This window comes from Chelon labrosus, assembly GCF_963514085.1.
Source record: "Chelon labrosus genome assembly, chromosome: 3".
NCBI lineage: Eukaryota > Metazoa > Chordata > Actinopteri > Mugiliformes > Mugilidae > Chelon > Chelon labrosus.
Window position 1 is genome coordinate 21,561,023 of NC_140339.1, and position 14,653 is coordinate 21,575,675.

The window sequence follows — 14,653 nt, forward strand, 5'->3', positions numbered from 1 at the left end:
CAACTGACATAAAACACAATGATAAAGTATTCTCTGTACAGAGATTGAAGAGGAAGTTGACAAGGAAAGCTAAGAAGAGACAAACACTAGTAAATCTCAGAATAACTTTTCCTTGTTGGTGATAGCTTTGCAAAATAAAAGGCTCCAACACAGACACTCAGCTGGCCTTCTTGCTGGTATTCTAGTAAGAAATATCACCTGTCTTGCCACATCTTGTGTTGTTGCACCTCCTTGAGGATTGGCTGTGTTGTGAAGGTTTTTGATTTGCTGGGTTTGATCGTAAATCAAGTCAGCCCATTTCAACTGAGGTTTAGCTACAAGCTGCAGACCTCAGACATAACAACTGTGAATTGCAATCAGAATCTAAATTTAGGTTTCAGGCATGTAACCCTTTTCTATAGTTCCTTGGTTGATTAAGTTCTGGTTTCTGAGCCCACCTCTCTGTTCGTCTAAAAGCTATGGCAAACACTGGATGTTTGGAACACAAAGAGGTGTGATGTGATGCCTTGCTTTAATTGTCGTTCCTATCCACTCAAAGTGCTGAGTAACCCAACAGAAGACCACAAACCTGCCAGCACTAACGGTCAGTGCACCTGCTTGTTCATTATTTAATTTGAAAGCCAGTCACTCGATCATCCCGGGAGTCAGACCATCAGACAGCCACTTTCAAGCTCCACTGTTCTTTCAGAGAGACATGACATCACAACTACAACAGCCGTTTGTTGTCTGGATCCTCTAGAGAGCAACCACAAAGAGGAACTGTAATCCTCTATATACTTAATAAGTGGGCCGTGGACTCAGATCCACCTTTAATGCCAAATGGAGCGCGGCCCAAAACTAATTGCAAGTCTAATGTACATCTTATCATGAACTGAACTTGTGCAGCTTTGAGTATACAAGATAATATTTCTTATACTTTCATATAAAATGTATATAGATATTTTTGTTGTCAGTTTTTTGTCTCAGTTGAAATGACACATTTCACTTGGGTTTATTGTTATTGTACCCATTTGTGTCTACAACTTTTGAATTCCTCGTTACCCGGAGTGCCAATCGACGTCCTACCCGCCAACCTGCCCAGGCTTGTTGTGTTCATGTGTGCAGTGCACAGAAGTGAGAGTTGTACTGCTTGCATAAAGCACAAATTACCATGGTTGCATTGAGCCTCATGTACAGAAGACTTGCCAAATGCTTGTGTAAAATGTTTAGGGTAAAAACAACTTACTCAATTTGGTGACCTTACTGTCAGTGTGTGAGAACATAAATATATTTTCACTAATGAAAGTTGAACTGAAGGTCAATTATCTTGTCCAAAATCATTATATCAGTTGAAGTTTGAAATACTCTCAAATACCATGAAGTTTGGAACTTAATACAGCAACATGTCACATTAAACATTGAACTATTACCATATTAAACACCTCAGCAGCATTATCTCTAGTGTTAGCATGAAGTTTAACACAAAGATAGAGCATAAAAATGTGTCAAAGGCAAAATGTCTTCTGTGAGGAAGTTTGTTTAGCCTGCAATCATTCTTTATTAGCAATAACCCCATCTTGTTTGGATGTCTCTCACCTTAAGCATGTCAGGAAACTGACCTCTTTAACCATGTTACCTAAAGGGTGAAGTCACTAAAGTCTATACTGCAGATCAATCCGCACAACTCATGGCAAGATTAACCTTCTAGGCGGCCCTTGGGAGTGAAACAATTGTTGCTTCGTCCTTGCTGACTCCCAAAATAGTTTTATAACTCCTCCAAGCATCAAGAAAAAAACCAATAACTGAAAAGATTAGTTGCAGCAGTTTTGCTATTTGATGAAGTTTTTTAAAGTTCTTGCTATCATCATTGTTAATGTTATTATTTGCTACACTTCAGTTTTCTCTGAGTAAATAATAGAGTAAATAATTTTCTGACATAGCCTACATGACACGATAAATCAGTTATTAAGGTAAATCATCGTCAGATGTAATGGCAATGCATATGAGTGTGTGTGTGTGTTTCTTTCATGGATTAATACCTTGATTCTTACTCACATGACTCAGGAAAGACAGAAGCAATTTGATAATATTTCAAGCAAAATACAAAAATTTAGACTGAATTAGATTCAACTTCATTGCCGGTGCATATAGTTCAGGTACATAAACAAGTAAATGCAGTTTGGCATCTAATGAATATAGAGCAAATAGAAAAAAGTGCAAAATTAACATAATAGTAAGGAACAATATAGTTGATACAATATAATTGCATAGTAGGATATTCTACTATAGCTGTGCAAAGTTTCATTTGTCATTAATCAAATTCAGTGTTGACCCAAATGATACTGAGTAAGCCTGTGATATTTGAGGCCCCTGACCAGCCCCCTGCTTTGAAAAATTCATAATCCAGCCTTTATACCACTGAGCCATCGTGCTACAGGCTGAGACATCTGACAGTGTGCTAAAGACTATAGTCTACCTCTGCAACATCACGGATCAAAACAATATAAATCTCTCTCCAGTCTTCACTCTGACATTCATTTCCAGAATATCGTCCGCAGTCTTTTTCTACAAACTCAGTCATTTCCTTTTCACACAAATAATTCAGTTACCTGTCTTGATAATGGTTTCCCATAATCCATGAAGGCTGTCATCCAACAGTTGTCATTATCCCAGCGATGTTTTGGTGCACTGTGGCATCTCACTCTACCGCTGTCCACTCCATGCAGACATTCAAATCCTGTTTTAATTCACTGTATCTCTGCAAACAATCATCCATCAAAATGTACAGAGCACAGTCCCACCAGAATATGGCCATCCAATTAAAGGTCCTGAGGAACCAGTGCCTCAGCACTGGACATTTCTTTGTGTGTGCCCGTGTGTGTCACAGAGAAAGTGTGTGTCAAAGCTCTTATTGTTGGTTTACAGGGAAGAAATGCACACACACACACAGATTTCATTACCTAAAAATCTAAAAGATGTGAGGGGGATGTCAAAAAAAATATAGACAGAAAGGATCAACTGGTGAGTGGAACTGGAAAGGACATGAATATGGGTCTGTCTCAGTTGCTGCTGTGTGTTTCAGAAGTCTAGCAATGTTTGTGTGCAGTGCTGCATTGAAGCTGCAGCACGAGAGTGTCCTGTGCAGTTCAACTGTGAAGATACTAGGTCAGTACTAGCTAGGACAGTGTGGGATTACCGTGTGTGCGTGTCTGTGTGTGTGAGTGTGATGTAGCCATCAGCTGGTAGCGTTCTAACATGTTAATCCCTCGTAGATTAGCTAAACTGCTGGCATACAGGTTTCTCCACATTTACTTCCTTTAATCCTTTCTAATTCATTTTCTTCCTTCACTTTCATCTGTCTTGTTGATGTAATGGTGCTGTGCATTATTTTCTTTTTGACCCTCTGCTGCTGTGTCTCTGCCTTGTCTTCATCTTCAATGCAACATATTATCTGTCATGAATAGATTAGTGGATAGATTACTAATCATTGCATTGCTCATCCCCTGTCCAGCACTGTCAGATCATTGTTTTCAGATTATAATGCAACTTGTAAACATGAATACTAGCTGTGTGTTGAGTCTAAGACAATGAATAAAACGTGTAGCTTAAGGTCCTCAAACTAAAAGGTTTGTATCAACAATGCTAAAACATGCAAACCTCAGTTCAGTTTGAGCATTAATCATCTGCAACTCCGAGGTCTTTTCAGTGGATTTTTCCAGGTTTCTGCCTGCACTGATAATGTAACATGCAGACAGATAAAGACTCAGGCGAGTGCGCAAAGCTCCAGGCAGACAAAGCAGAGAGACACAGTGATTAAAGTGGCACAGATGCACAGAGAGCAGAGAGAGAGAGAGAGAGAGACAGATTAAAAATCACAAGGGCAGAGTCAGTCCACAACGATTGAACAGAGTGTTGCTTTATTGTTACACAATGCGGTCAGCCTCATTCCAATCCCCCTCCTGCCCTTCATCAATTCTGAGATACTGCTGACTAACACGCACACACGCTCACAAGCAGTTTCGAAATGTATGCATACACTGTATCTATGAAATGTATGAAAATCATTCTGAACTGAGGTTTTTTACTTTTTAACCAAATAACAGACAAAAGTGAGTGTGAAATCTGAACAGAAGAATTTGAAGTTGATAGGAGTGAATGTTCACTTCTCATCTTCAGAGAATCACATCTCTACTGCAGCTCGCTATCGTACACTGCAGATGCAGCTGTAACAACCGTGTCAGCAGGTGACAGAATTTGGTTTGGGCTCACACAACGTGCCAACCTTGAGTAGACTACAGGTTTTGGTTTTTAATGCACTTTATTTTCCAAAAGCAAGCTCCAGAAGTGTAGAATTGTATAGCTAATAGTGACCATGTAGCTGTGACACATATCCCACAGCTAACTTGGTAATGATTAGAAATGATTGGAAGGCTTTGGTTGGAAGCATATAAAATAAGTACCAAACACAGGCCCAGGGACAAATATTTTTCATAGGCTAGGTTCATATTGGGTTGCAATGGAGCTAGCAATCAGTCAAAAAAGCAAATGTTTTCAGTGACAGAAAACATAAAAATGACCCGACCCAGAATATTGCACGAGAGCAAACACTGGGTAGCCAAGCTGAGCCTAACTTGGGGCTCAACATGTTGCAGAGAAGAGGGAACGATGATTGGATCTGTATTTAAGTCCTGTAAGTCAGCACAGTAAGTGATCATCTAAGGTTAATGTAAAAATCTATTAAATCTATTATTCGCTCTTTAAATATTCAGCATAAAGAGGGATTATATTCACTGGCATCAGTGCATCAATCTGTCATTTCAGAGAAAACACTTCTCTATGATTGGTGTAGGAAGTTATGACTCACAAGACAGCAATGCACAGGGCGGCAAAAATTAGTGAAAAACTAAAGAAAAACTGAACAAACAAACTAAAAAAACAAATGTAATTTTACAAATCTGTTTTGTCGTACGAATCTACATCTCTTGCTTCTGTCCGGTCAAAGCTGCAACAAGGGCGGCCCCTCTCCCGCTGCCTTCTTCTGTCAGTACGAACTTCACATTACATTGAGGAGCCAAAACTTTGGCAGTCTCTTGGAGGACCCGAGAGAAACTAGAAAATAGCAGCAGAAGAAAAACACTCTGTTTACTTCAACAAGTACTAAATTCTGTGTTATTCAACCTGATCTAGATTTTGAGTGTTGCCAAAACTAAAACTAAAGAACTCACTGTGGATGGAGTTTGTAGAGTGCCCCGTCTACCCCTACTGTGATGTTCAGATGGTCCAGTCCTCGGTTCTCTCTGATCTTATCGACCACAGCTGCCAACCCTGCACCACACAGCTGAGCTGCTCGACGTGATACCACTCTGCATACCTACGTGACAATGAAACATTTATCGTTATTGCTTCAGTTAACAGACTGCCGGAGCCATAGCTCGCTGGGCCAGACAATACCCCACTCCACAAAGCACTTGAAAAATATTACTCAACCCCAAAAGGAGGTTGCAACAATGATTTCTCTTTAGATATGGCACAAGTCAAAATTTAAACTCTTAACCTCTCTCTACTCTTTAGCCAATCTGAGGCCAGAGTTACAGCAAATATCGGTTTTAAAAGTATAGTGCTTAATATAAAAGTGTGTCCAAAGTCATTCCTTACAGAAAAAGACATTTAAACGTCTATTGTGTAGGACTGAGAAGGATCTATTTGAACTACTATCTGCTGTGAATTAAGGCTAGCACTCTACTAAACTCTACACATGTGTTAGCTGGATATGATTTTTAAATTCTTTGAGAAAAACAGAACAGGACTTGAGAGATGTGGGAAGTGAAATCAAAATATGAAGAAGGGTTGTGTAATGTTTGTCCCACATAGTCCCATTAGATCACGTTTGTAAAGTGTCCATTTACTTCAAAAACACACAGGTCTAATAGTTGGTTAAAAGCTTAGTCACTGAAACAGCAGTTCGTATACAAACACTACTTTTTACAATTTTTTTCCTGTCTTCTACCTCTTTGACAATGATGCTGTCGTTACAGGTGCTGTCAAGCCCAAGTTGCTGCTGAATGGATCTGACCTGCAGTAGAGCCAGGCGGTCACTAGAGGGAGACAACACAGTTACACACGTGACGGCACCAGTCATTTAGAACTTTTTTGAATATTTGACAAAGTTGTTTCTCCTACCTCTCTATTTGGGACAAATAGTGAGTTTGGAATATTCCAGGTATTTTCAAGGTGTCTGTGACTTTGCCTCTGAACAGCAGACCTCCTCTGGTTAAATCCAGTAACAGCTGCCGGACAATTTCCCCTAAATACATCCCACCGATCAGCTTTTCAAACCTGAACAGACACACAAAAAAGGGTGATCACCAAAATGCTTCGTAAGTCAGACAACACATAACTTGAACATGAGACACATATGTGATGAATATAGCCATAAAGCACGACTGAAGATGAACCGCACCGTCCAAGCAGGTAGCAATATGTATTTACAGTGAGTGTTTCTAACCTTTGTTTTCCAGGGTTGACTGAGTTTTGGTCCACCTCTGTGTCATAGGGTGTGATGATATCATCCAGAGAGCCATCGTCACCCAGACTTCCCCACTCTGTGTTTACACACATTTTTGATATATTGGCCTCATCCTTCTCTCCTTCATCCTGTCCAGTGCAAAAATCAATGAGAGGATTCAATATATGGGTGAAAGTCCAACAAAAGTCCAGAATTGTCTCCAGAGCTCACTGACAGACTGAACATGGCGAGACATTTTTCTTACCCTATCCTCCATTCCTTCAGATGGACAGCTTGGTTTGATCTTCTCAATGTTCTTCAGTTCCTCCATGTAACAAACATTTGTGCCAGATCCTGTGAAACAGAAGATGTAACCTTTATAATACAACAGCAGGCATGCAAAACATATACACATACTGTACATCTACATTATCAAACATTTTAGAGACTAAATCAAGTAAACTGACTGACTTCCTGAGTTAAATGGACCCAAAACACCAACAAACAGGAAATTTTATTTCAGTCTTAATAGACAGATTTTGCATATTGATAATCAGAGAGGCCGAATCAGTACGATTTTGGAAGCATTCAGATTTTCATTTGTACTTGGATCAGCATTTACCAAACCAGAAACAAAACCAGTTTTAAATTGTCAACATTCCTGTTCTTACAACATAAGTCGTGAGTTGGTTTGTATTAAATGGCCAGTGTCCAGCTACTAACTAATATCTAGTATCCAAAATATCTTCACACACCAATAATGAGTCCAACTTCACACTGAGGGTCTTCATAGGCGCAGCTCATCATTGTCCCAACTGTGTCATTGATAACTGCGACTATGTCCAAGTCAAAGTCCTGTAGACACAAACACAATGTGTGTGGGCATACAAACGCACACACACACACATTAGTACATGTTATTTATGTATGTGCACACACATACGTGTGTTTTTTGACCTGTGTGCAGGAGTGAGGGGGCTCTATTAGCATACATGCAGTATCTTTGGTAATGATGTTTTCAGTTAAAATCACTGTACAGTTCATTCATTCATTTTCTGTAACCGCTTGTCCTCTGGACGGTCACGGGGTGCTAGAACCTATCCCAGCTGTCACACCCTATCTAGATCACTGTACAGTATAGTACAGATTTATACTTTAAGTACAGTATAAATGTATTCATATTAGCTTAGAAAGAGCCCTTCATATCTATAGAGGGAGTGTGTCCTCTTCCATGGATCCCACTATGTTGTGCCGCAATGCCTCTACAGTGGTCCAGAATGGAGAAAACTAACTCTGGGTCTGGCGAGAGAGCCTTTCATGTTTTTTGAGATGAAGTGTTGAACCAACATATAAACTTCCACAGATTTGGAAGTGGGACGTGAATGAGGTGTTGCGATCTGCAGCCTGCTAGATACTACTACGCTGGACCTTTAAACAAAAACATGAGGTACATGGTTCAAGACAGACCAAACCCTGATCATTATAAAACTTGTCTCTGTTGTAATTTGACTCACATTGCGTCTCTTGATTGCCTCCTGCAACATGTCAAAAACATTGTGTCCTTCGCAGTCTGAGGCTTTGAAGCCTTTGGTCCAGTTCACCAATGTGCCCTACAAATCACACAGAGGTTGAAAAGGGTGACAAGAAAGTAATTATTTTAGCATTGGTTGCTATTCCAGTAAGAAAAGGTTTTCTTCCATAACCAAACTCAAGCTGAAAGACCCCAACTCTGATGTCCATGCTTACTGTATGAATGTCTTTCTGCTTGCATGGAAACGAGAAAGTGAAGCCTGCAGGAAGACGAGCGTTCTTCAACCCCATGTAGTCCAGGAAGTCACTAACACACTGTGCTATGTGATCAAACAACTAGAGACAGGCAGGGGGAGAAAGAAAACGCCAATGAAAAACAGACAACTATGTATTTAATATCCAGTCATGTTTTTTGAGATGATGAATTTGATCTTCAATTTATTACAGCACTATTTAGACAACCCTTCATGTGATGTGATTCTTGACTCTGTGATATATTGTTTGCTGTCTGTGTTATGTTTGTTACCTCTTCTCCACTCCCTTGCATCATCTCCAGTGGTACGGTGTAGATTTTATGGTAAAGACTCGAGCTGTGTTGAAGACCTGTTTTTAAGTTTACCAGCAAAGCTCTGAAGTAGGTTCCTCCCAGATCAAAGGAAAGGTATTTTCCATGCTCTACAAAAGCACACACAAAAAAAGTGTAATCTTTTGTGTAATCGACAGAGGTGTAAGTGTAATGGCAGGTTTAGTTTCTGACCTGTGCCATCAGGAAGACGGTGAACAAGCGTAGGCAGCATCTTGACAGCAGAAGAGTCTTCATTCTTCAACCCCGCCTCCAGGCCTGCCCTCATCCTGGCCTTGACCAGGTGGAGCTGCTCTTCGCTCAGTCTGAAGGCAGACAGTGTCTCATCCACCTGGAATACCACAGATATTGTACATCGGATATGTAAGAAATTACAAAGAAGATCCACCAGTGAGGACAATAACAGTACGCTCATGCACACACACGGATCCCTAACCTGTCGTTTCCGTGATGCTAGGCGTTGGGCGACAGCTGTAACCAAGGCAGCACCTTTGCTGCTGCCTTTGTCTGAGAGGACGAACCTAACATTACACTCAGGAAGCAACCGCCGCACAACTTTATGGAGACGTTTGGAATACCTGAAATAGAAAAACAAACAACACTCATACATACAAGTCTGATACAAAGTGTCAAGCTGACTCAAAAAATAAGATAAGTAGTAGTAATATGTGTTTTTCGTGATACCTTCAAATGTATTTTAACTAGCCATAACAATGTAACCAGTCAGAGTCTTTTATATGGTTGTATTTTTTTAGATATAAGGTTTACAGGATTTATTTTAGAGTAGTCTGCAGTTTATATAAGATTAAAATTAAATTAATCTTTTCTACCGTGTGGACAAGTTAAAATTACTTAAAGCCATTTTTATGGTAAGAGAAGATATAATGCTGGTAAGACTGAACCTAATCCACAACTGATGACTGGCTTAGTGAGTCTACTCAAGGATCTTGAGTGGATTTTTTCCACAGCTATAGCATTTTTATTTGTCACAGAGGAGATAAAACGTTTTCTCCCATGCAGCAAAATTAATTAATAATCATTAGTTTGTATTATTTACAGCTTTCCTACTGTGACACATCAATATATCTTCCCATTCATGTGAGATTTTGGTGACTGCTACCATAACAACTTACTGAGGGTGTGTCTTATACAGCGTTCCATCCACACCCACAGTGATCTTTAACGCCCTCAGATTTCGGTTTTGCTGGATCCGGGTTAAGATGCCAGCCAGACCTGCAGCCACCAGGTTTGAGGACCTGAAGGACACTATGGTGCTGACGTGTTGGACAGCGACACAATCATCAGGTGACGGGTTCAAATGAAGCTCCGTTAGAATGTCTCTGGTGTTCTTCAGACCACTTTTGTACCTGAGGAAGATAATAATGTTTACATTTTATTTATATCTTGCCGTTTCCAGACAGAGATACAGTCTCTGTGACAAGGACTAACTTACTCCTCCATGGCAGCCACGTGTTCAGTAGTTATTTTCCCTTTGGTCTTCAGGGCCTCAGACACGTAGCCATCGAACAGCAGTCCCAGTTTAGCCATCTTTAATACAACCAGTCTCACTAACTCACCCAGATACATCCCGCTGATCATCTTCTCAAAGCTACAGTAAAGGAACACATGTGGAAACAGAAAGACAGACGGTAAAGGCTGATACTGTGTCTTACACGCAGCGCCACATCATGTGACATGAAGAGAAAAGGCAACGCTGCATTCCTCACATATGTTTGCCAGGATTGATGGATGCTGCGTCAAGCTCCCTGTCAAACTCTGTTATGAAATCCTTCAGGGCCCCATCATCTCCAAAGGCTCCCCACTCGGTGTTCACACACATCCGGCCCTCGTCTCCCTCCACCAGGTCAACATAACGCAGCTCCTCCATGTAGCACGCATTGGTGCCTGTGCCTATACACACAAACATACAGGATGGATGTACAATTACTGAATTTTATTTACCAGAAACTGGTTACTTTCATTCAATATCTCTACACTACAAAATGTTAATAAGCATAAAGTTACTTTTAAAAATTAAAGGTCTAATTGTAAAGTACATTTAAATGTTAACATAAAATATTTTAAGATTTTAAAGTGGCCTTAACTTAAGACACACTATTAACATATTTTATTAATATTTCCAATAATAAAAATAAAATAAAACGAATCTAGGTAAAATTATTCAAGCACACGTCCACAAAGATGGTAAACCACTAGAGGGAGCAGGAAGATAAGCAAATGTTCAAATATAAAAAAATTTCAGATTTTGAAACAGTATTAAATTACTTCATAATAGTTTCCCAAAATATGCTAATCTTTTTATTTTTGAGCCTGTAGTCATTGTCTTTATTTGTTTGATTTCAATGCCATTGTTATTTGTTCCTTTTATTGACCTACAGTACAAGAAAAAAGAGAAAAAGATCTTCAGTAACCCTGAAGCTGGAGGTAGATTTGCAGAACCAGTAGCCTACTGCGTCAGTCAGCGGTGAAAGGAGCATTCAGAAAAATAAAGCTACAACATAAGCAAAACAATGGCAGGAAAATGTAAAGTAAAAGTACTTTAGCACTGATAAATTATTACGTATGGTTTAGACTTAAGTCTACCAACTTAAGTTCACCAACTCTAATTTGAGCATCATTAAAACTGATGGGACAGGAAGTCAGTGGTGACTGCCTGGGCAAATGGAAACAAAACTGTCCCCATTTGCTTTGCTTCAGTAAATATTTGATCATTTTGTACTAGATCTGGCCTTAAATGGTTATTTACATTCAACCATATGACACATTTTGTGAAACTGTTACCAACTCCTGAAACATGACAAGATGCCCCAACAGCAGAATGGTTTTTAAAAACAGTGATCAGCCTAAAAGATTGGAGACAACTGGCTACACTGGTTACGAGTATCAATAACTATTATGAATTAAATGAATGTTCTTACCAATGATGAGTCCTACTTCACAGTGCCGGTCCTCAAAACCACAGGTCATCATTGTCGCTACGGTGTCACTGACCATAGCTAACACGTCTATGTCCATACCCTGCAGAGTGAGTTACAGTATTCACAGTACTTATAATGGCCAATGTTTCCATGTGTTGTCACTTTATCCTGTAACTACATCTTTCACAGTCTATTCTGGGGTGGCGATTAGGCAGTTAAGCAAAAAATACACTTCTTGCATTGAATTCACCTCAGTCTTCTTGGCTGCATTTGTTCCAAATGAAAATGAGATCTGAAATGAAAATGAGCCTCTTACCCCAGCTCTGTCAATGGCCTCTCTGAGGGTTTGGACCATATCTTTTCCCTGGAGGAATCGGGCCTTGTAGTTCTTACTCCAGCTTAACAATAATCCCTACACAGAAGGAACAAGAGGTTAGGAGGATTTAGGAATCTAAACCTAAAAAGGCTGACCCCATGTCATCATACAGAGTGAAATAAACTGCAGGTACAGGTTATGAGAACCAGATGTTTGGATGTATTCTATCCTACCTGATCCAAAGCGGGTTGTTCACAGGGGAAAGAGAAAGTGAAGGCCATAGGATGTTTCTTCTCCAAACTGATGTTCTTCTCCTGGAGGAATTCCTTTAAAGACTCGGCCACGTGGTCAAATAACTACAGAAAAACAACCAGACAGAGAGAGACATGTCACATCTTACATTTTCGACGTTGTTCAGCTATCCTTGAAGCCTCTGCTTCTGCTCACAGACTGATCAGATTTCATGCATGTCTTACCTCTGCTCCTCTCCCACTGAGCAGCTCATTTGGTATTGGGTAGGTCTTCTCCTCCATCTCCACTTCTCCTCTTCTCACCCCCATGCCCTCTCTCACTTTAACTTGGAGCACCTTGAACTTTGATCCTCCAAGATCCAGCACCAAAAACTGTCCTCTCTCTGCGGACACATTAAATGTATTGTCAGTCAGTGTTTCCTCCCCTTTTTGACGTGTAATGTATTTATTTATTTATTTTATCGACCCAACACCAATACTTAAACAAAATTCTTAAGGTCAGTAACCTGATCCATCAGGAGTGGAGGTGACATGTGTTGGCAGCATCTTCACAGATGCGGCTGCATTGCTTTCACCAGAAAGCCCCTTCTTCATTTCGGCCTGGAAACGAGCCGAGATGTCTCTTAACTGGTCGTCGTGGAGACGCATTGCATGCAGAAACCTGTCCACCTGAAAATAATAATAAAAAAATAATAAAATGAGGCCAGATACACAGAGGGCACAGACAAGATATGCATTTCCATGGACTGGATTAAAAAAAAGACCGGAGAGTCCGGGAGGAAAGGAGAACTATAATCACAAATTTACTGTATGTCAGATGTGGACTGTGACTCAGTTTGGGTAACAGTTTGGTGCCCAACAATGTTCAGACAAGATTTGATTATTTGCTGTTGTCAGGCTCAGTTTATCAGTGTCACAAAAATACTCATAACAAAATCTGTTTTGCAATGGTAGTAACACAGTATAGTTTCATTATAGGACAAGGGGAAACAAGGACTTCAAAAATAATACATGAGTTAGGAGGCGACATATGGTAAGGTTCAGCCCCACTCTGTCACTGTGGTGCGCCCACCTGCCTGAGGTATTACTTTATTCGTGCTCTGAGTGTTGTTCATTACAGGAGTGTCCATCTGAGCGTGTGTGTTGAGTAGCAGTGACACTGCCAGGGAGGGATGTTAATCATTGCTCATGAAAACACAAATGGTGACACAGTAACCAGTGATTACAGCACCTAGATCATCTCACTACACCTCTGGCTACAGCCTCTTCTCTGACCTAAACCAAGTTGGTTAGTCCTTTGTATGCTTGTTTTCCACATGTTTGTATGTGTCAGGGCCACAACGCAGATATCACAAATGTGTCAGTTTTATTTAAATCCTCATGGAACTGCTTTAAAAATAAGTTGTAAAACACTTCATCAGAGCAGTTAGTAAGAATGACACATTTTATCTTGCACTGTAAGTTACAAAAATAATTTGATGATTAGCTTGTTTGGTTTGTATGTGAAATGTGATTTAGATTTACTAATCAGACAAACAAAGCAATAAATCAGGTGCATTTCATGTCCTTAATGAGTAACAAATCTTTTCAATGAATAGGTGGAGTACTTCCGATACTCACATTCTTTGTAGGGTCCTCCTGGAGTTTGGAGAAGAGGAAGGAAACAAGATGAACAGCAAACATCTTGACGCACAAAACGGACCACCATGAAAACTCTCCAGTTGGTTTTGATTTATACGAGGCTGAGTTTCAGCCGGTGCACGATGCAAGTGAACGCGCTTCAATGCAGCGATCAAAACTGTGTCCACAGTGTACACATATTAACATGAAGGATATCTGTTTAGTGCCCTCCTGTCTCTCTCTGCTGGTGTTAATGTGTTCTCACAGAGTCCACTGATCAGAAACCAACCTCTGCACTAGCTCAATGATTAACAAGCCAAACCCCTTTCTATCATAATTTCCTTCACTCTCTCTGTCTTATGGTCCATCCCTGTATTGTTTTTAGTTATATAACGACTCTAATGATCGAGACCTTTACTGAAGTTCTGCAGAATTTATACAGTATTTGTAATTTGTTCCAAAGTGATTCAGGAAAGATCATGAATGGAAATACGGAAGTAACATTTTTATATTTGCATTGACAGTGACTTACCTGGGCTTCCTACTTAAACACTTACTGACCAATTTAAATCAAATCTACACATGATGTATCCGATCAAACACCAAAAGAAAAAAACAAAAAACAAGCTGCAGTTTTTCAACGGGCCAGGTTTTACAACCCACAAATCTTGTTAAGTCACAAAATGACATATTATATGATAAACTGATGGAAATTCCAGATTTTCCAAGGATGCAACATACACCGATCAGGCATAACATTATGAGCATCTTCTTAATATTGTGTAAGTCTCCCTTGTGTCTCCAACGCAGTGTTCCTAAAGCGTTTTTGTGTGTGTGCCTGTGTCAGGCTGCATCCTGCTGGGGATGGCTGCTGCCATCAAGGAGTGTCATTGCTATGGGGTGGGGGTGCCTGGTCTGGTCTAAGTGGGT

The 14,653-nt window shown here is 40.1% G+C and overlaps 1 protein-coding gene across 1 annotated transcript; it reads right to left on the bottom strand.

Annotated features, from left to right (window-relative positions):
• Positions 1–4,777: 4,777 nt before the first annotated feature.
• LOC311485870 (hexokinase HKDC1-like) lies at positions 4,778–13,786 on the bottom strand (the record flags this gene model as incomplete). Its single annotated transcript, XM_084541536.1, has 21 exons — positions 4,778–5,088; positions 5,205–5,350; positions 5,987–6,074; positions 6,160–6,315; positions 6,485–6,633; positions 6,750–6,838; positions 7,240–7,339; positions 7,999–8,094; positions 8,231–8,350; positions 8,541–8,689; positions 8,772–8,928; positions 9,034–9,175; positions 9,731–9,964; positions 10,051–10,206; positions 10,325–10,508; positions 11,537–11,636; positions 11,853–11,948; positions 12,086–12,208; positions 12,329–12,486; positions 12,610–12,772; positions 13,724–13,786. The coding sequence occupies 21 exons, from the start codon at positions 13,784–13,786 to the stop codon at positions 4,953–4,955; spliced, it is 2,805 nt and encodes a 934-aa protein (XP_084397662.1). The 3' UTR covers positions 4,778–4,952.
• Between the last annotated feature and the right edge of the window lie 867 nt (positions 13,787–14,653).